This window comes from Carassius auratus, chromosome 27 (genome assembly GCF_003368295.1).
Source record: "Carassius auratus strain Wakin chromosome 27, ASM336829v1, whole genome shotgun sequence".
Taxonomy (NCBI): domain Eukaryota; kingdom Metazoa; phylum Chordata; class Actinopteri; order Cypriniformes; family Cyprinidae; genus Carassius; species Carassius auratus.
In genome coordinates, this window is record NC_039269.1 from 31,086,308 (window position 1) to 31,111,840 (window position 25,533).

A 25,533-nucleotide genomic window follows, 5' to 3' on the forward strand; every position below is an offset into this window, starting at 1 on the left:
AGAGCGTTGAAAGGCACTCTATGGTGATACTGACCCATGCGCTTTAGTAAGAACAGATTATATATCATTTTTTTATATTGGCTGACTGTTAATGCTGAACTGCTCTAAACTTAGTTTCTTTTGTATTATGTACTTCGGCATCTGAGGCTTTCCTCATGTACTCAGTTGAAAACAGAAGTAGTGTAAACCATTTCTGTTAGAAATGAAGATAATTATTACATTTTTGGAAATTTGTGTTTTATTTGTTTTGCTTTTACTAATTATTCTCAGGATTATAAAATGATTGTTCATTCTTCATTTTTTGGCACCAGCAAAGAACAAATATGTTTCTGTCCTCATCGTTGTTACAAACATTGTGAGATTTAAACCTGAACAGGTCGAGTTGTGTCGAGTTGAATATAGAGAAAAAATAAGGTCTAATCTAAAAAAAAAGTACTGTATTTTAAGATGAACAGTGTTCTTAAAAAATATTTTATTGTTGGTTAATAATTGGTCGGTACTAAGGATGTTTAAATGATCTGATCAGAGGATATTTTGTAGAGACAAGAATTATTAAAAGTGGAAGAACACCCCATTCTAAATTATTACAGTTAACTAAAACTGAAGACATATCAACATCATTCTTTTTAATTATTTTACAAAAGCAGTAAAACACTTAATCTATCAACTTGATGAACACAGCGATCAGTTTTTATAGAGAATGTATGTGAGCCAATATGGACATACCTTTTTTATACTTGAAGCACACAGCGGCTGAAACACCTAAAAGCAAAATGCACCCTGCCACCGAACCAACTGCTATACCCAGGCGAGATGAATCACTCTTTGAGATTTCATCTGGAAAATGAGAAGTTTATAATTAAGAACTACGGTTGACAGTTCAGTTTTTCTGAGTTCACTTTACAGCAGTTAGACTGGATTCATTAAACCAAAATGAGATATTTGATTTGAGAATTAATGTGCACTGTTTGTGTGTGTGTGTGGGGGGGGGGGTACTTTTATCATCACAGAGCTGTGTAATGTCTATTCTGTCTTGTTTCCAGCTGACAGGGTTGCTATGGTTACAGACGATGGATTCCTCACTACAGTCCAGGGTGAGAGTGTTGATCTGTGATGTCACTTCCTGTGGAGAGCATCTGTTGTTCTGATAGCTGGAGTTAATCATGAGCTCATGAGCTCTGCATGTGAAGTTCACAGTACAGGAGTCACTGCTGGACCAGATTGAGTTCACAGTCAGGACAGGAGCCTCCACAGAGTCTGACAGAATATATATTCCACAAACATACATCAGATTAGTTGATCAGCTGTGTTTTAAAAAAAAAAAACAATAACACATCCTCAAACTTAATCCTATTTAGAGTTTGGATTCATTTGATTGTGTATTAAAAAGTTGCCTGTAGTCTTGGTGTATGTTTAATCACAGCAGTGCTTTTGTCTTTAATCTGATAGGGCTAGACTAATACCAATCTTTATTTTACCACATATAATTTATTTAAATCATCTCTGTGTAAAGCATGATTGGAAAATGTGATTCATTTCTTGTGCTATATAATACCACACAGAGTAAAACAACATAATTAAGTGTTTTTTTTGTTCTTTTTTTTTAATTTTATTTAATGAGCTGAACACACAAAGCAAAATCACACTCACCTATAACAGATACTCTGTATGAGACCAAATCTGTGATTTTTGATCCAATTGTTTGTGCTCTATAGAGTCCACTGTCGTTCTTCTGCATGTTCTTCAGAGTCAGAGAGAAGGTTACATCATTGTAATCCACTCTGTCCTTGTAAGAATCATGAGGTGTTACTCTTTTGTAATCACTGTTATATCTAACTATATTCTCTGATTTATCATTCATCCAGTATAAAAGCTATATATCCAGGTGAACAGAAGCTCCTGTCTGCACAAACACAGAGATCTCAGCACTGAACCCTGAGGAGAGAGAAAGATACTTGTTTTCTGAGTGCAGCTGGTGAACTGAACACACAAGACCATTGTACTTTTATTTATTTATTTATTAAATAAAAAAGGTTTTAAACAGCTGTTTAGTAACTTAAAAAAAGAAAAAAATCAAAATAACTTAAAGGAGTGTGTATGAGTATGTTTCTTTCAGAACATTTTTACAAATTAAAAACTGATAATCATCAAACTGAGAGTAGACTCAATTATTGCATAAAGTAGCATAGAGTATTTCAGTAAATGCTCAGTGAAATCTGAACCATGCTTTTGGTGGTCCTCACTGTCACAGTAACCATTAATAATCAATCATTTGTATAATAAACACACCTGTTTGGGAGGTCTGAAGAAAAATAAGTAATAAGACTAGTTGATTCACTGACATCCTCCTAAAAAAGTAGTTACTGTACACACAATGGAGTCAGCACTGCAGATCAGTCTTAGAGTGTAGAGATCAGATGATGTTGTGGTCTTCTTGAGAACAGTTGCTTCTATGAAGCTTATGGTAATGTTACTTCCATTACATGTAAAGATACAGGGTTCATGATGGACCAGTTTGAGTTTACAGTCAGGACAGGAACTTTCACTGACTCTGAAACACACATGTATTAAAATGTTTAAGGTCAAATACACAGATTGAGTAAACTAAACATTAAGAATTAAAAATTACATTTCAAGGCAAGACATTTTTATTTTTATTTATAGAACATTTTTATTTATTTATTTTTTATTTATAGAACCCCTTAAACACATACAACAATACCTTGAACTTGACACGGTGTTCAACTGGCAACCAGTGAAGTGAAGCAATAATAGGTGAAATATGTTCCCTCTTTCAAGGCAAGTTCAGAGCTCTATTGTCATAAATTAATCTATTACTTTCCCTAAATAATTTTTAACAACAAATATATCTATTTAGGAGTCTTAGACCTTTTCAACGAAATATAGTTTGTTATGATTAGATTACGATTTAATTATATATATTAATTATAATTATTAATTATTAATTATATATTTAATTAATATAGTGAAGTAAACTTAGATGGACCACCGAGGGGCTGGGTAACAGTTATAAAAGTTAACAGGTTAAAAAGAAACAAAACTCAAAATGACTGCCGCCACATTGACTTCCTAGTAGACTGACGGAACTGCTCTGATAGAAAAAAAAAAAAAAAACAAGTTCCTGCTGAACCTTCAGAGGTTCTAGCTTTTAATCAGACACAAACCAATGGGAACTCAAGTGTAGAAACACATTTCAGTAACATCTCTCTATCTCATTATTAATGTGCAGGTGTTTGCATGTATTGTACCACACCAAACTAAAAGTGTTTAATTAACTTTTACACAAATTTTAAAGAAACAGAGTGTTGCATACAACAACTTCACATTTACAGCAAGTAACATACAAGAAATATACTGTGTATAATAAAATTCTGTGTTTATACTTTCACTGACTCTGAAACACACATGTATTAAAACGTTTAAGGTCAAATACACAGATTGAGTAAACTAAACATTAAGAATTAAAAATTACATTTCAAGGCAAGACATTTTTATTTATAGAACCCCTTAAACACATACAACAATACCTTGAACTTGACACGGTGTTCAACTGGCAACCAGTGAAGTGAAGCAATAATAGGTGAAATATGTTCCCTCTTTCGAATCCCAGGAAGAAGCCTGGCGGGAGCTTTTGTACCATTTGTAGGCGGGATAAGGAAGACTTAGCCAGCCCAAGGTACAGCGAGTTACAATAATCCAGCCTGGCTGAAATAAAGGCATGAATCACTGTCTCCAAATATGAGAATAAAACTGTCCTTCACTTAAGTGATTGTCACCAAAATAAAATATTAATAAAATATGTATTATAGGTTTGTGTAACTTTGTTGTACATTTTTTCAGTTTTATTTTAGAGGTGATTGTAACTTCCCATCATGTTTTGCATATGGCTGGATATGGAGAGTACATTTTTAAATAAAAGTATTGTAAAAATCCAATAAGGAGCACAAACACAAATGACAGCTATCATTAATTCAGGTAATATAAGTTAATGTTGTATTACTTATATGATCAGACTCTTTTCACATTTCCTAATTACAAGATACACTGAGATATGTCTCAGTAAACAGCTATGCTGTAAATACATGCTTTATGATATTATGTTAATTGTGAGTTTGGTGATCAGAACTGCCAAAAAGTTTGATTATGACTTCACACACTTGAACAAAACTCACCACACCTATAAATGATGACATTTATTATTGTGCTTGCAACAGAGGTGAAAATAAAAGGTATGAGAAACTACTGTCACATTAGGAAAAGTTAATCTCCATACTCTAACAAAATTACTAACAGATATTAGCACTAGTGTTTTTATAAATATAAAGTAAAAATCAAGGTTTTAAACAGCTTGTTTAGTAACTTAAAAAAGAAAAGCATCAAAATAACTTAAAGGAGCGTATAGGAGTATGTTTCTTTCAGAACATTTTTACAAATTAAAAACTAATAATCATCAAAAACTGAGAGTAGACTAAATTATTGCATAAATGATCAGTGAAATATAAACCATGCTTTTGGTGGTCCTCACTGTCACAATAACCACTAATAATCAATAATTTGTACAATAAACATATAACAATAACAATAATAAACATAAACATAACATAAATAATAACATAATAATAAACATAAACATAATAAAGTAACAATAATGTTACTCACATTTTTGAACATAGACTTGAAAGTGCATCCAAACCAATTTTTTTTATAATTCATGACTGAAAACATTTAGTAACATGATTTTGATGTACCATTTTCATTCTAATGCAATGTTTGATTATAAAATGGGTTTTAAAGGATGAATTTTGAGATTTTTAATTTTCAAGTGATATATAATCTCTGATGATTTCTAAAGTGTGATAGAGAAAAAATGCAACAAAGAAGACTTTTTTGACAAAGTTCAGAGCTCTATTGTCATAAATTAATCTATTACTTTCCCTAAATAATTGTTAACAACAAATATATCTATTTAGGAGTCTTAGACCTTTTCAACGAAATATAGTTTGTTATGATTAGATTACGATTTAATTGTAATATAGTGAAGTAAACTTAGATGGACCACCGAGGGGCTGGGTAACAGTTATAAAAGTTAACAGGTTAAAAAGAAACAAAACTCAAAATGACTGCTGCCACATTGACTTCCTAGTAGACTGACGGAACTGCTCTGATAGAAAAAAAAAAAAAAAACAAGTTCCTGCTGAACCTTCAGAGGTTCTAGCTTTTAATCAGACACAAACCAATGGGAACTCAAGTGTAGAAACACATTTCAGTAACATCTCTCTATCTCATTATTAATGTGCAGGTGTTTGTATTGTACCACACCAAACTAAAAGTGTTTAATTAACTTTTACACAAATTTTAAAGAAAAAGAGTGTTGCATACAACAACTTCACACTTCAACTTTGCACCACATCCTTCCTTTCTCACAGCAAAAGCGCAAGAACTTCTGAATTCAGCAAAATACACTTTCTGACACGTTTTACACACTAAACATTTTGCACTAATATCAAGGTGCATACAGAACCACAAATGACAAAGGGCTACAAAGAGGAACCTCTGTTGCTTGGAAACAGTGAGATGTCACAAGAATCAAATTTAGCTAGCTCTGACTGTGGCGGAAACATAAGCATTGAAAAAACTGAACCAAACTTTCTGGTGCTCAGTTGGTTGAGACACTTCCTACTCCCCCTCAGCAGTGTGTGTGAGTTTACCACTTCACTAAAGAAACAAACGTTGATCAGAACGACTGAAGGATGAGGAATGGGAATATCCTCATAACCTTATTTAGATGAAAACAGAAACTACTCTCTAAACTAAACAAGTGGTATGTTATCACACCAAAGGCACACTGTTAAAAATGTATTGTATTTTTACAGGAAACTCCTGGCAACTAATTGCCGAGAATTTACAGCAAGTAACATACAAGAAATATACTGTTGATTTAATAGAATAAAATTCTGTGTTTATACAGCTGTATTGCTGTGATTACAGTAGCATTAAAACAATAAAATGTTGTATTTTGTATTGTTGTCGTACAATCCTCAACAGTGGTGACAATCCCGAAAAAAGAATTACAGCAATGCATGCTGGGAGCCATGAACATGTTTTGTATGCTAGCATGAAATATGTCACCATTGTTGTGTTTAATACGCCAAATGTTGATGTCTGTGAGTGTATAAATAACCTAAAACATGTTTTTAACAAAAAGTTAACAAAGACAATATTTATTCACTGTTAAACATCAGTGTACAAACCACAACAGTGTTTCAAATTTTTTATTTTTAAATCAGTTGGGTCACTTAAACCATTTAAGTGCAGTCAATTGGTTGTTATTAAAACAGACTTGTTGATTTGCTTTATATATGCAGAAATGTTTTCTGAAAACAACTGGAACTGCTGCAGAAAAAAAGTATCGCAGCAAAAGTTGAGGGTCTAGAGCACAAATGAAGCAAACCCTGATCTCTATGATGGTGATCTCAAAAAAACATTTTAATTAAGACATCAACATCTTAACCTCTGTGAATTCTCAATAAGAACTTCTGTAGATGCATGACAGAAATAAAAAATCATTCTGGTGTAAGGGAAACAGCTCAATTTAGCTCAAAGGGAATCATTTAAGATTTTAAAGGGAATTTGAACAGAATCACTGTTTCACGGCTGTTCACGGAGACGCGCCTGCGGTTCAGTGAACGAGCCGTTTAACATCAAATCTGCGCTGGATACTAATATCCAAACTATAGTGAAAACACTATCAATTAGCACAGTAACAAGATCGGCAGTTTAAGACATTAACTTGTAAGCACAAAACACAAGATACTTCTCTTTTCAATATGAATAAGGCTTTATTAGATAAATCTAAGACATATAAACTAATCTAACACATAAACACACTCACACACACATTCACACAAGTTGCAGGAAGATCGAAAGTTAGGGAAAGATGAGTTTAAGAGAATGGAAATATGGAATCCCAAGTTAACAGCAATACGTTAAATTGCATAGACATGAACAACCATCAATCACGTAATTAGCGCTCGCATTGAGTTCCTCAATGGGGTTAAAATTATATTAGATACACCAGCACAACAAATATCTGGGAATACGTTGCCTTTGTTTGCTGTGAAAGGGACTCCAGTTGAAAGGGGTATCCCGGTGTCGCTGATTGGCTGGAAGTTCAGTTGGCTGAAGTGACATCTTGGGGAGCCCGTGCTTGGGCGTTGGCTGAAGCTGGAGTTGTGTGGCTAGTTGGAGTTCAAACGCGCAGACGAGGTCGACGTTACAAAACTTAACTCAGAACACGAAACTCTCAAACGGAAAAGAAAAGAAATAAAGTTTGACGAGACAAGGTTGTGTTCCTTCTCATTGTGGCATAGTAGCAGCACATTGTGGCACGCTGGAACCGCGCTCAAAGAACAATGATGACTAACCGCATGGCTAGATGCTACAAGCTAAAGCTAGGTAGCAAAGCTACAAGCTAAAAGCTAAGAGCAGGTATGACTAATAGCATGACTGATAGCACGAGCAAGGCTGGAACTAAAAGCAGACTAAAAGCGAAATTACATCGTGTCCAAAGTATTTAAACTTCCTTGTTGGCCACCCCTCAAATGTTGCCTTGACCAATCAGATATGGTCTTGGGGGGGGGGGGGGTATCGTAAATCATTTGTTTATCTTACCAAGCATGTGGTTCTTGCCTCACAGGGTCTAATTTTGGACATGATTCCTATAACACGATTATGATATATTTTACAAATAAATGATTGTCAGGACAATATCAAGCAAGAAAATTCGATTACATCAATACTAGACATGACTATGTATCCTATAGTTATCAAAAGACATACACAATAAGTGATTATACATGATAGTCAAATGTGTGGGTTACACGTAAATGAATATGGAGTTAAGCAATGGAACGATTCATTTATAAGTCCTTTTGAGTTCATTCTGGTCCATATATAATGTTCAACAAGCAGTTTCTTTGCCATTCTCTGGCAAAGGGACTTTTCTGTGAAGACAAAGGTTTAAAGCCCTTCCCCCTTAGGAATTTCAGTCTGGTTCTGCCTGATGGGGGAAGTCAGTGCAAGTATTTAACATGATCTCCTGGGTTTACATGTGATGTCCAGCGTTGCATTTCAATCACGAACAATAAATTTGACAATCTCTTCTTCGAATTAAAATTGTTAATAATTGTTCTATTGGTGTTAATGTTGAAAGCTGTTGTGTGAACAAGTTGGTTGGTTGGTTATCTTGCTTGGTTCTTGTGGCACTAGAACTGATTCATGACTTCCTGAGGAGTTCGGCTCTCGTTTCAATGCACACAGCTCTGATAGACTCTTTGATTTGTCTGGTTCGACTCATTTCTGCTACACTGGTTAGTATTACTACAAGTGAAGCTGGTAATGCTGTTTGTGTTAGCATCAAGTTAGCATCTTTAAACATTCGCTCACTAAAAAATAAATAATTTCTAATCAATGACTTTATAACCACAAACAATCTGGATTTTATGTTTCTAAACGAAACATGGCTTGAAGACAGCTGCAATGCAACAGTCCTTAATGAAGCAGCCCCTCCTAACTTCACTTACATGAGTGTTTACAGGACTGTTAGGAGAGGTGGGGGTGTAGCTGCTCTATTTACAGATGTCTATCAATGCAAGCAAGTGTCATGTGGTCAGTACTTGTCTTTTGAATACCTAGGGATTGTGCTGAAAGGTGCTCAACGGCAGTTCAGACTATGAAAAGACAATGCAGAAAAGCAGAGCTTATGTGGAGGAATACAAAACTTGAAATTCACTATAGCATCTATAAAGACATCCTTCATGCTTTTAATGTGAAACTAGCCACATCTAGACAGAACTTCTTCTCAAACCTTATAAACAGTAACTTAAATAACACTCGTACTCTTTTTGCCAGTGTTGAGAAACTGACAAACCCCCCAAGTCAGATTCCCAGTGAAATGCTCTCAGACTGCATATGCAATGAGTTGGCATCCTTCTTTTCTGAGAAGATCATCAATATCAGGAAGGCGATTAGCACATCCTCAAGAAATGCAGAGGTCAGACAGATTAGGCCACAATATCAAAAAGATTTATTTTTGAAGAAATTGATAGCAAAATTCTGGAAGACATAGTGCAGCACCTAAAATCGTCAACCTGCTATCTTGACACACTTCCCACATCTTTTTTCTAAGCAGTCAAGTGTGCTTGACTGCTTAGAAGCAGATCTTTTAGAAGTGGTTTTCCAAACTCCTTAAAAACTGCAGTTGTTAAGCCCCTCCTGAAAAAGAGCAATTTTGATTACACCATTTTGAGCAATTTTAGACCAATATGTAATCTTCCTTTTATAGGCAAAATTATAGAAAAGGTAGTTTTTAATCAGCTGAACAAATACTTAAACTCAAATGGACCAATTTTCAATATGGTTTTCGATGGCATCACAGCACGCGACAGCACTCATTAAGATAATAAATGATATTCGCTTAAATTGTGACTCTGGCAAACTATCGGTGCTGGTATTGCTAGATCTCAGTGCTGCGTTTGACCCTGTTGATCATAACATACTACTAGAGAGACTGGAAAACTAGGTCGGGCTTTCTGGGATGGTACTCGAATAGTTCAGGTCATACTTAGAAGGTAGAGGCTATTATGTGAGTATAGGAGAGCATACAGTAAGTCTAAGTGGATGTCCATGACATGCGGAGTCCCACAAGGGTCAATTCTTGCACCGCTCTTGTTTAGCCTGTATATGACTACAGCCCCATTGACTCCCTCTGCCAATGCATTGATGAAATTAATAGTTGAATGTGCCAGAACTTTCTTCAGTTAAACAAGTCATTGCATTTGGAAACAAAGATCAAGTGTTCAAGGTGAATGCATACCTTGACTCTAGGGGTCAAACAACTAAAAATCAAGTCAGGAATCTTGGTGTGATGCTGGAGACAGACCTTAGTTTCAGTAGTCATGTCAAAGCAGTAACTAAATCAGCATACTATCATTTAAAAATCATTGCAAGAATTAGATGTTTTGTTTCAAGTCAAGACTTGGAGAAACTAGTTCATGCCTTTATCACCAGCAGGGTGGACTATTGTAATGGGCTCCTCACTGGCCTTCCCAAAAAGACCATTAGACAGCTGCAGCTCATCCAGAACGCTGCTGCCAGGATTCTGACTAGAACCAGAAAATCTGAGCATATCACACCAGTCCTCAGGGGCCTCATGTACAAAGACTTGCGTTGAATTCATACTAAAACATTGCGTACGGACAAAGCTGTAAATGTGCGTACGCACAAAAAAAAACAGATGTATGAATCTCTGCGTACGAAGGATTCCACGCATATTCTCTTTGTACATCCCAATTAACGTAAAATTGAGCGCACATGCACGAGCACAACGCCCCACCCAGTCTCCTCCCCTAATTAAATCAATTTAAATATGGTAATGAGTCCACTTTGGCAAAAGATAGCAGTAAGAAAATGGCTAAGGCAAGCGGCAAGAAACGAAACTTTACTGAAAGTGAATTGGAGGTGCTACTATCGGAGGTAGAGACTAGAAAACATATTTTATTTGGAACGTTGTCCTCTGGAATTAATAACAAAAGGAAAAAATATGAGTGGGAGAGTTTGGCTGAAGCCGTCAATGCAGTGGGATCTGAAAGTCGCACTGTAAATGAGCTTAAAAAGAAATGGTCTGATATAAAGGTGGACGTTAAACGGAGAACTGCTGCGCACCGACAAAGTGTTGGCAGAACAGGCAGTGGTAAAGGGGTCGATGAACTTACACCCTTTGAGCAGAGAGTTGCCTCAATTATGGGTGACACTTTACTCTCTGGAGTAGTATCTTCTGCTGTGGGAGACTCCGATTTACAGGATTGCGACGAAGGTAACCAATTTCTCGTTTGTTTTTACTTTGGTACATATAGCGTACCTATATTTCATTGTCAAATGCATTCGGTGTAGCGAACCAAAAGTATACACCAGAGATTTTACGGATCCATTTCATTTATTGCAAATGTGTGTGCCCCTTAAAAATGGAACGTACTTAAATTACAGTTAACATTTGCCTTTTTATTTAGACCCATATGGCGCAACAGCCGAAACATCCACTTCCCAGGAGGGGCACTCGGAGTCTGCCCCTCCTGAGCAGCCAGCGCCCACTGTGCCCAGCGTTTCCAGTGCTCTCCCCAGTGCTGACGCCCGTCCGTCTGGTCGCGTCTTGACACATGCTGTTTTGGAGTCACAACAGCAAATCATTATGGCCATCGGGGAAATTAACAGTCACCTGAAAAATATCACTGACGCACTCACAGACATAAGCCACTCATTAAAGGAATTGGTCAAAAAGTGAACTTTTGTCTCTGATTACCATTTATATTGTCGCAATCACATGTTGGCGGGCATGAACGGCTTGTTGGTTGGGCTGCACATAAATTGGTCCTGGGTCGGGGTCATCTGGCGGTGCTGCCGCCTCACCAAGTGGTATGCCATGCCTGTGCGCGACATTGTGCAGCACACCACAGGCCAGCACAATGCGGCACACCTTGTCAGGGCGGTATAACAACATCCCCCCAGTCCTCTCAAGGCAGCGCCACCGACATTTCAGCTGCCCAATCGCCCACTCTACAACTGAACGAGTGCGAGAATGGGCATCATTGTATCTGCGCTCTCGGTCAGTTTGTGGGTTGGTGAGGGGGGTTAAAAGCCACGTCTTTAGTGGATAACCGCGGTCTCCTGAAGGGTTAATTAATAATTATATGCAACAAAAAAAAAAAAAATTACAATTAGATAGGATCATAACTTTAAAGGCACTTACCAAGAAGCCACCCATCACGCACCCTGCCAGCTTGGAGCCTCATCCCAACCATGCTGTTTGTAAGGATGTATGAATCATGGGTTGACCCAGGCCACCTTGCCACAATATTTGTTAGGCGCATTTGTGCATCACATATTATCTGCACATTTATTGAATGGAAATGTTTCCGATTCACATATGCAAATTCTTCTGCAGATGGCGCCTTTATAGCAATGTGTGTGCAGTCGATCGCTCCGATAACATTAGGAAAACCGGCTATCGCTGCAAATTGCATTTTAATGTTTGGCTGGTCAAATGCATCATATGGGAACCTGATATACCTGGCAGACATGCGGATGATCCCGTCCCATACCGCTGGCATTGCCCGGCTCAAAGACGACTGGCTTATTCCTGAGCAGTCTGCCAGTTCCCTTTGGAAAGAACCAGTTGCCAGGAAACCAAGTGTTGTCAGCACCTGCAAGGGAACGGGTATTGCGTGGCTCCTCATTGTCTCTCTCTCTAGATTCGGACCCAACTCAGCACAGAGCTCCAAGAGGACAGCCCTTGGAAATCTGAAACGGCTGATAAGCCAGTCATCATCCTGGGCCAGAAAATCATTGTGGTCCCTAAAAACTCGTTCTCTTCTGATTCTGCCATTAGCAATGTCCTCTAATAAGGCTAACGCTGCCATTGCCATAGACTAAGGGTTGTTTCAACCGTTATGCTTTTATATGTTCTTATTTAATTGCATAATTTATATAATTATAAAAAGGCTCGTGTGACAATATATGTCAATTATTTTATAAATTGCAAATTAATTGCAATGCTTCCCACAGGTGGTGGTGCGAGACTTGTAGAACAATTTGTTGTGTAATGTTTGCAACTTCACTTTATTGCCTGTAAGAGTCGCCAACGGACAAAAACAATGAGAAATGAACGTACGCCAGACATGAAATTGGCTTGGAGGAACGCACATTCTTGCGTTAATTTCACTGTTAGTACATCCGACCGTGAGCGTGAAAGCTGGCGTACGCAAAGTTTTTGTGCGTACGCAAGGTTGATACATGAGACCCCAGGTCCTTACACTGGCTTCCAGTTACATTTAGGATTGATTTTAAAGTACTTTTACTCGTCTATAAGTCACTAAATGACCTAGGACCGAAATATATTGCAGATATGTTCACTGAATATAAACCTAACAGAGCACTCAGATCACTAGGATCGAGTCAGTTAGAAATACCAAGGGTTCACACAAAACAAGGGGAGTCCGCCTTTAGTTACTTCGCAGTTGGAATCAGCTTCAAGAAGAGATCAGATGTGCTAAAACACTAGTCACAATTAAATCGAGACTTAAAACTCATCTGTTTACCTGTGCATTTATGGATGTCCGAACTGATTGCATTATATTTTCACTATTTTTTAGTTTTTTTTATTCTATGTGAAATAATTTTCTAACGGTTTTAAATTCATTTTAAATAAGTCAATTTTTTTATAATTTTAAAAGTTTTAAAATTGGTTGTTTTATTCTTGTTCTTCATTATTGTTTTACTTTCTTTTATGTAAAGCACTTTGAATTACCATTGTGTACGAAATGTGCTATATAAATAAACTTGTCTTGCCTTGCCTTGCCCTGTGGAGTTGTTTATTCAGATCTTGAGAGATTTAAAGTCTTGTATTTTCTGTTCACCTGCGACTGTGGCTGAAGAAAGTTGTAGTTTGTGTTCTTATTTCTCTTTCTTTCTTGCTTGTTCACAGCAGGTGTTTAAATTACTGAGAGAATGTTGCAGGAACTATTAAAAACTATTTTCTTTAGCGGAAGCAATACAATCGTTTTTAAAATCAATAACTTTTGTTAAATTATTTATTTATTTTGTAGGTAGCAATGTGATAAGTGGGATCGTGTATAGCGAGGCGGTTGTTAAAGCGAATAACAACCCCTTCAGGCTGATTTTTCACCAGCAATGACTGGAAACTCACCTGTTGGCCGCTCATCGTGTTCAAAACGTCCCTCACGCTAGCGTTTCTTCTTCTCTCCTGTTTCCATGTCGGTGGCGGCAAGCAAGCAAGTCGCTAACAGCGCCACCTGCTGTTATGGAGTGCGAATTACATGACAGTTTACTAGCATGTGTGTGGATCTGAAGCATAGACAGATCTGAAGGCATTTGCGTGTGGATCCAAGATCAGCAAGGCGGAAAATTTGTGCCAAAAGTCACGTGACAGTTTTTCGTACTTGTAGAATTTTGTTTTGTACTTGTAGAACTTTGTTTTGTACTTGAAGGATTTTGTTTTGTACTTGAAGGATTTTGTTTTATTCTTGAAGTATTTTGTTTTGTATTTGAAGGATTTTGTTTTGTACTTGAAAGATTTTAATTTGTACTTGGAGGATATTTTTGTCATTGAAGACATAAGTTTCTTTGTATATGTAAAACGTACTGTATTTGTTTGATAGCTAAGTGTAAATGTGAGTAAAACACATTTTGTGTGTGTGAGAGGTTTTGGCATGAATCTCACTCGATAGACCTCACTCAAAATCACAGACTTTTGAGAATAAACTTAAAATAAATGAGCACATTCCCCTTATTATATTAAATTCATTGTGTCATAGATTAATTAATTTAGGAGATTTCACATGATTTATTTAGGCAGATTACATTAAAAAATCCATCTTGAAAAACTACTCAAAATATTATGTGTAATATTGTTACCTTATTTTTTAAAGTAAATAGCTTATTAGATTTTTTACAGTGTGTGGGAGGCAGCTTTAGTGTTCATTCAAGCCTAAATATTTTCACATTTCACAAATCAGTTTGACCCCTGCACTGGGAGTTGATGATCAGGTCCCCATTAGATGACAGTCTAACAGCTGCTGTGAAATGACAGATGTATCAGTGAGGCGCTATGATGCTATTTTGGGCATTGGTTTGCACTGTTGTCTAAAACATGGCTGCTTACAGATATCTGACTTCCTGATTTCAGTTCCTGACTCATGGCTGGTCCAACAAACGATGTTAAACATCTTTCAGTTTGTACATTGTCATGATTTATGACTGGTTATATTTCATTCATTTGCTTTTATAATGTTAATTTTTTTCCCTTGTTTTGATTTAATTAAAACAAGGGAACAAATTAACATTATAAAAGCAAGGGAACAAATTAGTGTGTACAAATTCTTAATCTGTGGCCATGATTATCTAAAATGAAGGAAATTAGTTTAGAAAACAAGGGAACAAATTCTTACTTTGTGGGAATAGATTCTTAATTTGTGTATAAATGTATTATTGTCTGCATGATGTGTGTCTCTGTAAGTTTCATCAGTGTTTTCTCAGGTAAAGATATCTCCAAGTCTAAGCCAAGAATCAACAGAAGCATAATTGAAATACGATTTTAAATAAATAAATGAATGGACGACTGGACGAGAAACATATGGTCGGAAATAAGATTAAATGTCGCCATCTAGTGGTTTTCAGTTAAAATGCACTGAAAGGACTTCTACAAAAAAATATCTACGAGTAATACTTGAGTTATATGTCATGTTTGTACTGGATATGTTTGAATTCAAATGTCTCTTTGCTAAATATAATACGAGAGGTGAGGTCAGTATTATACCTCCAGTATTTGCTCATTTTCATGTGGAGCCGATCGGGGTTAGTTGTCACAGGCTTTTTCACTTCCATTAATATTTATCACTTTTATTTTTTTAGATGGTTATGTGTTCTGTGTAACAATATCAAATTCAGAATTCACACAAAAAAAGTTCAAAATACACACAAAAATATTAAGACAGCTTGGTTGTGGAAGTCTGAAATGAATATATTAAACCAATGCTAGAGAAGAAGACACCAACCTTGGCTCAAAAGTAGAACTGCATACCCTTTTTTTTAACCATTTAAAGATATGACAGAGAATAGTAAGAGTCTGTAACATGATCAAAACTACTGAAAATAAAACTGCAATTTAAATTCACTGTAAAGTACAGCGGTAAAGTAAACCACAAGAAATACAAAACATGCGACATGTAACAAAGGAAGCCATTTTGAGATCAAGTCTCATAACAACTTCCCCAAGACACATAGCCAGATTCATTTTAAGTGTCATCGGCTGAAATGGCAGATAGTTTCTCATTTGGTTGTTTGTACACCTCTGAATAAACTGTATGGTCTGTTTCAGGGGGGATTGTAGGTTTTTTGTGTTGTCCTAATGTCCAGTAGACTGTGATGGGTCGATAATTTCCTGTTTTCTCTTGTGTCTGGTCTTCAGCCTAATGAAATGCATCATTTTTTGATCCATCACTGAGAAAAAATTAATTAAATAAAAAAATAAATAAAAAATTATGCATAATTCAGTGTGTTACTTGCCATTCATTTTTAATTGCTTGTGAAATTGAGAAAGAACACGTGAATCGAGCAAGAAAACAAAAGTACAAAAACACTGCACAGTTACCCAGGTACATCAACAGTTTCATCCACAGAAACATCTCTGTGCGTTTCCCTGAAAATAATTGCACACCTTTTAGATCGTTCGTCAGCCAATCAGATTCAAGTGTTAAATGGCCCCGTAGTATAACTTTATACAAGGTGCTCTTTCTAAAACTATGCATGATGTTTTCATTCACTTAAAGCTATTACACACTGCATGGGAGCTATATTTTCAAAAATCCATAATAGGGGCACTTTAATATGGTCCCAGTTCAGCAATAGATATATGAATACACAATATTGTGATGCACTTTGTTCCTGTGTGTTTTAGCATTGGTCTAATTTGAAAATGAAGCACTGACATGCTTTTGAAAATAAAAAGATTGTCCAGTGCTGTGAAATTACTTGTCATCGGGGGCACTGATAAGAGGAGATAACTGAACCTCATGGCCCAAGCATGAGGGGGTCAGAGGATGTATTTACTTGTATAATATACTTATTATTTTCTTGCAATTGAAGTCCTGTGGCAAAACATGTTGAAAATTGCATTTTAGATCATATATGGAGTGTTGACTTTTAGTGCCACATGGACCAGTTATCGGTGGGATATTTTGCTCTTAAAATTATCATGCCAGAGGAATGGCATGGGATCTTTGTCTGGTCTCTCATTATCTGGTAATCAGGTTTTCCTATTTAAAAAAACTCTTATTATCTGAAAAATCTATCTAAAAGTTGAGTAGAATACAGGTGGGCATGCAGCCTCTGGGCTTACCTATAAATGTAAAAAAAAATAAGCCTGGTAACCAAACATTAGGAATAAAAACTTTAATTTAAGAGAGAATTTTAAAACTGGCCGTCAATTTAGTGATTTGTCACCATAAGAAATCATTAATCCAAGACATATTCACATTAGTAAAACGATTAGATTTCGTACCTGTGATGTGTGTAGAAAGAACTAAGGTCAGCAGCAGCCTAAACTCCATTGAAGCTCACAAATATGGAGCCAAAAGAGTCTCAATAAAGATAAATGCACACACTACATTCACATATGCACACATAGGATTCATACATGCACACACATAATTCATAAATACACACACAGGATACACAAATGCGCACAAAATTCACAAATGCACACACAAAATTTAAAAAGCACAGAAGATTCACAGAAGATAGACAGTAAAAGAAATGGACACAGCGACCCCATTGGAACTCAATTGAGACAAGTGAAGCCCATTTTTTAGCGTTATTTAGCACTTCCGTTTCTGACGCGCAGACTCAAACTAAACTTGATGACATCAGCAACCTGTCTGACAGATGTAAATCTTCTAGTAGCTGTGCGGTCGACTTCCTTGCCGCCTGCTGGTCACCCCCATGCTGAAAAAAAAAGAAGAAATATGATTTTACACGCGAGCGCCAAAAGCAGAACTAATGTGATGCAACGTTCTACACGGGTAAATTAGTGCAGCGCACCCAAACACTTAGGAACTTAATCATATTCAGGGATGCAAACATCGTGCTTTTCGGCACCTCCCGTTTTTTTCCACATCAGTTTGGGTGACTTAGGTCCGATTATAATTTCTCAAAGTCATCTGAAGCAATTCCATAGCTTAATGTTATGGACAGAAAACTATTTACATCATTAAATAAAAGTTTACGGAAACCTTGTTTTCCCTCCTCTGCGGCTGTCAATCATTCTCCATTCAGTATTCAAATAGCGCGTTTGTGGGTTTAAGTGGGTTTATGTTCGACACTAGGCTAATGTTACATAGTTTTTCTTCAGGTAGAATGATAAGGCTAATTATATGCATGCCACTTTCTGAAACAACCTTACACAGTTTTGATAACGTTAATAATGAACACGATGTTAATATAGCCTGCCTGTGATGAAATGCCGACTGCACACATACACATGCTTAGTCTTGGGATTCCACAACTTCCCTTGATCATCCTCACAACTTATTGCTTGGTGCCATTTTGTCATCCTTTCCGGCTCTGTATGTTTATTAGGAAGGATGTAGAACTTCATAATTTGTTAGTTTATTGGAGGTACAGAATACAACACAACAACTCTTCGGCGTGATTGTCCCATGTATTTCAGTTGGCGCCAAGGCAATGGTTTCCCCCACGGGCTAAATTCACATCATGTGACGGGGCGTTCCCAGACCAACCGTCTGTATCCATGCATGGTAAAACTCTCTCCAATATTATATACTCACATTATAATGCTTGATCTGTAGATAAAAAGGATGTGGATTTGCATAAAATGACTTTATTTTGTGTATTTGTATCTTATGTTTGTTGCTGTTTTTAAAAGACTCGCTTGTGCCTGTTAGATCACACACGTTTTAAAAGCCGTAAACTTTTAAAATCACCTTGTGAGCTCAGTTTTGAAGCGTTTCATATTATCTTTGTTTTGCGCACTGAAAGATTATTAAAAGCTTATTATATTTTTAGCCTGCACAATACATTTAACATAAGCATAATTTAATTGTATATTATTTCTGTGTAGTGTAGTGAAAGCATTATAAATATATACACTTCTGAATTCTTGACATTCATATATAAATATTAAATTGTGAACTGTATGATTGCCTGATTTAATTTTATAAGAGTACTAATAGTAATTTGTTTTTATTAACATGTTTAGATTGTGAACAATTACTGTGTAGATTTTTTCAAGAATTACTTTTTTTGTATTTATTTGCATTACATTTAAATAAAAGATGTTGCCATTTTTAATGTGCCCCTCTGGTTAAACACTAGCCCCTCCTTGGCCCCCCTAGTTACATTTGTCTAGAGCCGCCACTGAATATAGCTGACTTTTGAGCTCACGTGAAATTCCACCCTAAAGAGTCACAAAGTCAAAATGGAGAAGAGCTGCATAACAAAGTCAAACAAAATGAAATAACTTTAACATTGTACTAGGTAAATGAAAATGTTTTTGTTCCACAGGGTCTATGCGTAGTGTTCCACTTCATTATTCACCCTTCATCTCACTTCTTTAACACTTATCCACACTTATCTACATCCTGTTTGTAGTCAGTCGCTTCACAAAACATCTCTACATTAAGGACCCCAAATGCAAGTACTGTACAAAGGTGTACACAGCTTCAAAATCATAACCTAACCAGCTCAGTTTGTGAATATGCTTATAAAATAAAACGCTATAACAGTGAGCAGCTTCACCGTTCATTCACAAAAATAATTTGTAGCTATAGGTATACATTATAGATCTATCATTATTTTAAGTGTGAACTCTATATAGTTTTATTCTGCTAACAGTTCAAGTCCTGGAATCCTTCTGGTGACTAACAGTTGTTGTGAAACGGCAGACACATCAGTGCAGTTGTATGATAGTCTACTATTATAGCACCGGATTGCCCTAAAACATTAACAACAAAAGGGTAAACCCGACTTCCTGTGTAAATCATCTGACCCATGACTGGTTCAAACTTACAGAAATGTTTTCTTTAGTTAAACCTGGAATGCACATTAAATCATGGTTTCCAGCGACAAAAAACACATTTCAAATTCATCTGAGAAGATTTAAATTTAATCTAACAATTTTATTTTTAAAGACAGCAGATGAAACTCACATAAAACACATCTAGTCTTTTTTATTCATGAAAAAAGACAAAAACATATTACATAAACACTGAAAATGAATAAAAATAATGTTTAAAAAAACTTGTTTTGAATATGCAGTAGATTGACTAATACAGAAAATGTTTTTTTTAATACAGAAAAAAAGAGAGAGTGACCATTGTAAGTTAAATGTGTGAGGCTTCTGGGTTATTAGCTTTCAATTATTTTTATATATTTTTCCTTTCTTTTTTTCTCTACTGCTCATGAAGGTGCTTAATATTTGACATTTCAAGCTGGTTGTTTTCCTCATTATTTTAATGTACTGTCACAAACACATCGGTTTGTCTCACAGTTTACAGTTTAATACACTTGAGGCGTAAGTCTCGCACATTCAAAGAAAAGAGTTTACTTACAAAATAAAGTGGATTACATGCTTCAGAGAATTCATAAAAACCCTATTTAAGCAAATACTGTATGTTGTTAACAAAAAACTATGCGAAAAACTTAATATATGAAAATTTTCTCAATAAATTTCTATATAAAAATCAACCATATTTCGTTTATGGTGAACTTGTCAAAGAATCAAATTATAAATACATTTACAGTGCATTGTATTTGTAATTTTTCTGCCATTTGGCTATTAAAGTGACTGATCAACCAAACTCGTTTCGCTATCATTTCACTTGGTTTATCAGCTACAAATCAGAAATGTTTCAAAGAGTCTGTGTGCTGTTGACTCGATAATGTCTTGTATTGATTCTTTTCAATATGATGAAAATACTTTAGAATAGTTATTTTGTCTCAATGTATTAAACCTAATTTGTTCATTATTTGTTATCATATTTATATTCTACTTTAATAGTTGTGCACATGCATTTTGATGGATCTACAGTCATGTTCCTCAGAAAACTAGTTCAATTTGGTTCCATCTCAATAATCTTCACCTGGGGGGTATTCCAGAAAGCTTGGTTAACTTACCATTTGATAAACTATAACCTCTGGGTTGATTTACCCCAAACAGGCATACCATGAGTATGTCGGTTCCAAAACACCTGAGGAGAGTTAGTTTAATCAACCTCTGACTGGTTACCCAGAGTTAATGCGCGTGCACGGTGCATGTATAAAGACATTTTCAATGGATCGCCGATTTCACGAGTCACCATGGAAACTCAAAGCGAAAAAAAGAGAGCGGCGTATTTCACAGAGGCGGTGTTGGAAGTTTTAATGCATGCTTATGAGGAGTTTAAGCCAATAATATTAAAAAGAAGCAATACAGCTGCATCGGCTAAAGCAAGAGAGTTGGCTTGGCAAAAAATAACGGACAGAGTAAATGCGTGAGTGTATTAAATTACAAATTTGGTATTGGCTCCTGTTTTATTGAAATGGAAAATAAGGAAGTATGACTTATACATCCTTTTGAATATGTTAAATCACTATGAAAGCATTTACTTTTCCTGCCATTTATTTCTTTAGCTTGAAATAATGTATATTTCTTATTTAATAAGGTGTAATCCTTCTGGAGCCACAAGAACTTTAAGCCAAGTCAAAATGAAACACAAAAACATTCTGCAAAAAGGTAATATTTGATTACACAATTACTGAACTATTATTATAACAGGATTTAGTATATTCATTCTGTCAAGCAGCTAACAGAAAGAAGACTGAAGCCCGTCTAACTGGCGGGGGGCCACCACCACCTCCCCTCACCCCATCTGAGGAGCTGGCTCTGTCCCTTAATAAAGGGCGACCAGTGGTTGCTGGCATTCCAGGGGACAGTTCATCACACATACTATGCACCACAAGTGATGGTGAAAAAAGGGTGACATGTAAGTTTACCTCTATGATTTGTTTTCATTTTTTGTCCTGATAAATTACTATCTCTGTCACTTTAAGGCTTTTTGAACCAGATTAATTTTTATGTAGGCTTATTTTATTTAACTGCATATGATGTATTATTTTCTTTGATAATATTGAGAGTTTAACGGGTTGTGTTTTCTTATAGATACTGATGGACAGAGTGTATTATTGGACTCTCCAGAAAGAACACAGTCTTTCACAGTTGTAAGTGATTTGTTGTCAGGTACTTTTAGTTTTTTTTTTTTTTTGCCAAATAATGTATACTTGAATATTTGTCTTGTAGAATGAAGATGATGACGATGAAGAGACCACATCTGCTGTGACAGAAGTGGACAATGCTGGTAGATCCACTGAGGTATGATGCATACCATTATGATGTATGGCCCCTTTTTGCATTAGAGTAACAAACTGTCATTGTCCTTTCATAGTACATACCTAGGGATTTGCCCACAGATGAGGGTCCTTCAGCCTCAGCACACAATCTAAGCAGGGTAAGAATTTGTGTACATGTGTCCATATTTGAATTTTATTGTCTGAGCAAACAATCTCATTCATTACATTTTTCCACCTTAGTTGCCAGCAAAGGAGCTGTATAAGGTCCATCTTCAAAAACAAATAAGAAAAAGCGACATGGACCTTATACAGCTTCAAATGGAAGAGAAAAGGCTCCTCATTAAAAAAGCAGCACTTGAAATAGAATTACTTGAGAATCGCCTTAAGGTGAGAACTTGGTCTGAATATTAATCTGTTGCATGTTAAAAGTGGTCTGTCTGTCCGTCTGTGTCTGTCTCTATCTATCTGTATGTATGTGTAAAGCAATATATATAAAAAAACATTTTAATGAATCTTACTTTTATTGTTTTTCAGGAAATGAAGAAATAAACTGCCTGGCAGACCAGTGCAAAAAAAACTAATAAAAGTAATTTTGACAAATCCTGTCTCTCAAAAGTCTTCCATCTCTGTTTGCCTCTAAAATCTGTTGGTGTTCCTCTGGGCCATCTTCCTCAATACAAGGAGGGTGGCTCTCTCCTCTTATAGTGGCAATATTGTGAAGCACAACACAAGCCACAATAATGTTGCATGCCCTCTCTGGACTAACCCGGAGCCCATGCAGACACTGAAACCGAGATTTGAGGATCCCTATAGTCATCTCCACCTTGGCCTGTGTTCGGCTGTGAGCCAGGTTAAACCGTGTCTGTGGTCCAGGCTCAGGTTCAGGGTAGGGTGTCATTAAATAGGGCAGACTGATGACTCGCGGAAAATTCTGGCATCATGCACAGACCCTGGCCATTTTGCCTCGACATTGGTGATGATTTGGGTTGCCTCAAATATTACCTATAGTTAGTGGAAAAAGTAATGACTTTGATTTTAAGAAGGGGAAAAAATTAAGTGGTTACATTGATACTATGAATAGATTTCCTATTAACATAGTCTCCCTCATTTATTGATGGAGCTTTAATAGGAATGTGAGTGCCATCAATGCACCCAATTACATTTGGAAACCCTGAAACAGAAAGTTATGGAAGTATGAAGTGTGTGCATAATGAATACATGTATAGATATTTATAATATGACTAAATATTAAATATGCGTAATATATTTTACTACAAAGGACAAATCTGCCACTCTGTGGAATTCGTCTTTAATAACAAGCAAAGGTTTATTGCCAGGGAACTGTACAAACGTGGGTAACAACTGTTTAAGTGCCAGACACACTGTACGAACAGCTCTACACACAGTTGCCTTTCCCACATGCTCTGAATTGCCCACACTGTACAAAAAATGGCCAGACGCAAAAAACCTAAGTGCTATGCACAGAATGTTTTCTGTGCTAAGCGCAGAGCCGCGGTTTGTCACATTTGCGATATGCGGTTTTAAAAGACGTGTTAAATAAACTAATGAATCTTTTGAAAAACGATAACGCTCTTTTAAATATTCATTAGGGTATGCAAACACATCAATACGCGGTCTTATAACCCTCTCCCGATGAAAAAAACCTTGTATAATTTGTGTTTCTACGTCCACAGGATCCTCGTCAAAAGGGCACGCCATGCTCACCAAACCTTCTGAAACGAAGTTACACTGAAACATAACCTGCTCTCGAGCAGGTTATCTTCAGAGAGTCAGTTGCTATGGTTACATACATACCCAGAAAGTTACCTCTGTTTTTGGAACCGAACGTTGAGGTTATCCACGAATTTACCCTTAAACATACCCAGGTATGTCACATAACCTGCTTTTTGGAATACCCCCCTGAGAATGCGAATGATATCCAGTGTTGAGTGCCAGAATTTGTTTAAGAGGCTCTCTCTGGAAACAGTATTTCCAAGACTAATCCAAAAATCAACAAAAGTAAAATTTAAGTAAGATTTAAGTAAAAAAAAATAAAAAAATAAAAAATAAAAAAAATTGTTCACTTCATGAGAAAACAATGGCCAGAAATAAGATACAATGCTCTCTAGTGGTAATCAATGAAAGTGCACTAAAAACACTAGAAAAAAATATAAATAAATCAATAACGAACCAAGTGCACTGATGAATATTCTTCTGTCTTGTGACACACAGAAGCCACAACAGCAAAATATTGCAAATTATTATTAAGCATTATTTATTTGATTGGCCATTGCATTCATAAGCTCAACAGAATCTTGTGTGATTGGTTATAACGCGCAGTGCTGTAAAAACGTGTCTCTGGCTCAAGTAAGAGTACTTAGCTAAGTAAGGGTAAAAATACCCATATTTAAATATCCTATAAAAATATGAGTTACCCAGACAATTTACTCAAGTAAATGTAATTCATTACCCACCTCTGATACTAAATTCTCATGTGGGATCAGTTGTCACAGTTTACTGCATTTAATATTTTTTTATATTTAAAAGTTATGAAGTTTTGTGTAGTAAAACCAATCTAAGATATAATTCACAGTCATACACAAAAAAGTAAGACCTTTTGGATCTGGATGTTTGAATCTAATATACTAAACCAGTGCTTGAGAAAGCACACTTAAATTGGATTTTCAAAATAACACACTTGTATATTGTTCTCATTATTTCTTCCACATAAAGATATGACAAAGATAGTGAGAGTAGAAATGATATTTTGGGATCAGATCTTGTGATACCTTCCTCATGTGAGAAATGGCCACCAGTTTTATTTTAAGTGTCACTGGTGGATTTGACAGGTGGTTTCTTGTTTTGTTGTTTGAACACTGCTGAATAAATTGTGTGGTCTGTTTCAGGGTGGACTGGTGTTTTTTGGTGTTGTCCTACTGTGCAGTAGGTTGTGCTGGGTTGTTTATCTGCCATTTCTTCTTGTGTCTCGGCTTGAACCTAATGAAATACATATAGAAGAAGTATTTTTAAAATGCATTCCTGAACAAGTAAACTAAAGAATTTAATTAAGCATTCACAAACCTACAATATATACAACAAGCATTTTATAAAATCATAACCTGTTAACGATTAACTAGATTATTCTCACCCGGTCAGGAATGTCATAAGGATTGCAGTCACTGTTGAGTTTCTGCATTTCTCCAGCCTAAAATGTAAAAAAAAAAAAAAAAAAAAAAAACTTGGTTTATTGTATAATATTCTGTCAAGGAGTAATAGTATATGCATACACTTAAAAAAAGGCCTCATGAAGAAGTTGTGTATTACATTGTTAAACATCTGCTCTATTTATCAAAATGATTGTTTACTACTGTTTTTATAATTGAATGAAATGCTATTGTACTACTTTGACATCTACTATTTATTTTTTAGGCTAATTGTTTTCACTGTGAGCCTGCATGACTCTTATCACATTAATGACAAACAAATTGATTATCTTTGCTGGTGACAAAAAGTAAACTTTAATCAGTTAAAATAATT

The 25,533-nt window shown here is 35.9% G+C and overlaps 2 protein-coding genes, 1 long non-coding RNA gene and 1 pseudogene across 3 annotated transcripts; 1 reads left to right on the forward strand and 3 right to left on the reverse strand.

Moving 5' to 3' along the window:
- Positions 1-730: 730 nt before the first annotated feature.
- LOC113046211 (SLAM family member 5-like) lies at positions 731-17,214 on the reverse strand (annotated as a pseudogene).
- LOC113046209 (putative nuclease HARBI1) lies at positions 10,231-12,475 on the reverse strand. The gene is made up of 2 exons (XM_026207148.1): positions 11,825-12,475; positions 10,231-11,742 (listed from the first exon to the last, which is right to left on the reverse strand). Exons 1-2 carry the CDS (start codon positions 12,309-12,311, stop codon positions 11,381-11,383), a joined length of 849 nt encoding a protein of 282 aa, XP_026062933.1. The 5' UTR covers positions 12,312-12,475; the 3' UTR covers positions 10,231-11,380.
- Positions 17,215-20,014: 2,800 nt separating the features above from the next.
- LOC113046210 (uncharacterized) lies at positions 20,015-23,654 on the forward strand. Its single transcript, XM_026207149.1, has 8 exons — positions 20,015-21,140; positions 21,312-21,382; positions 21,453-21,632; positions 21,809-21,867; positions 21,947-22,018; positions 22,092-22,154; positions 22,237-22,383; positions 22,531-23,654. Exons 1-8 carry the CDS (start codon positions 20,923-20,925, stop codon positions 22,543-22,545), a joined length of 825 nt encoding a protein of 274 aa, XP_026062934.1. The 5' UTR covers positions 20,015-20,922; the 3' UTR covers positions 22,546-23,654.
- A 1,267-nt stretch (positions 23,655-24,921) lies between these two features.
- On the reverse strand, positions 24,922-25,199 carry LOC113046215 (uncharacterized). Its single transcript, XR_003276064.1, has 2 exons — positions 25,145-25,199; positions 24,922-24,993 (listed from the first exon to the last, which is right to left on the reverse strand). It is a non-coding gene; the product is annotated as an uncharacterized LOC113046215 (long non-coding RNA).
- Positions 25,200-25,533: the final 334 nt, after the last annotated feature.

Coding starts and splice junctions, on each gene's coding strand:
- LOC113046209 (XM_026207148.1), bottom strand. CDS start 12,311: ATGAGGAGCCACGCAATACCCGTTCCCTTGCAGGTGCTGACAACACTT. Junction 11,743..11,824: donor GCGTGATGGGTGGCTTCTTG/GTAAGTGCCTTT, acceptor TTAACCCTTCAG/GAGACCGCGGTTATCCACTA.
- LOC113046210 (XM_026207149.1), top strand. CDS start 20,923: ATGTATAAAGACATTTTCAATGGATCGCCGATTTCACGAGTCACCATG. Junction 21,141..21,311: donor ATAACGGACAGAGTAAATGC/GTGAGTGTATTA, acceptor TTATTTAATAAG/GTGTAATCCTTCTGGAGCCA. Junction 21,383..21,452: donor CAAAAACATTCTGCAAAAAG/GTAATATTTGAT, acceptor TCTGTCAAGCAG/CTAACAGAAAGAAGACTGAA.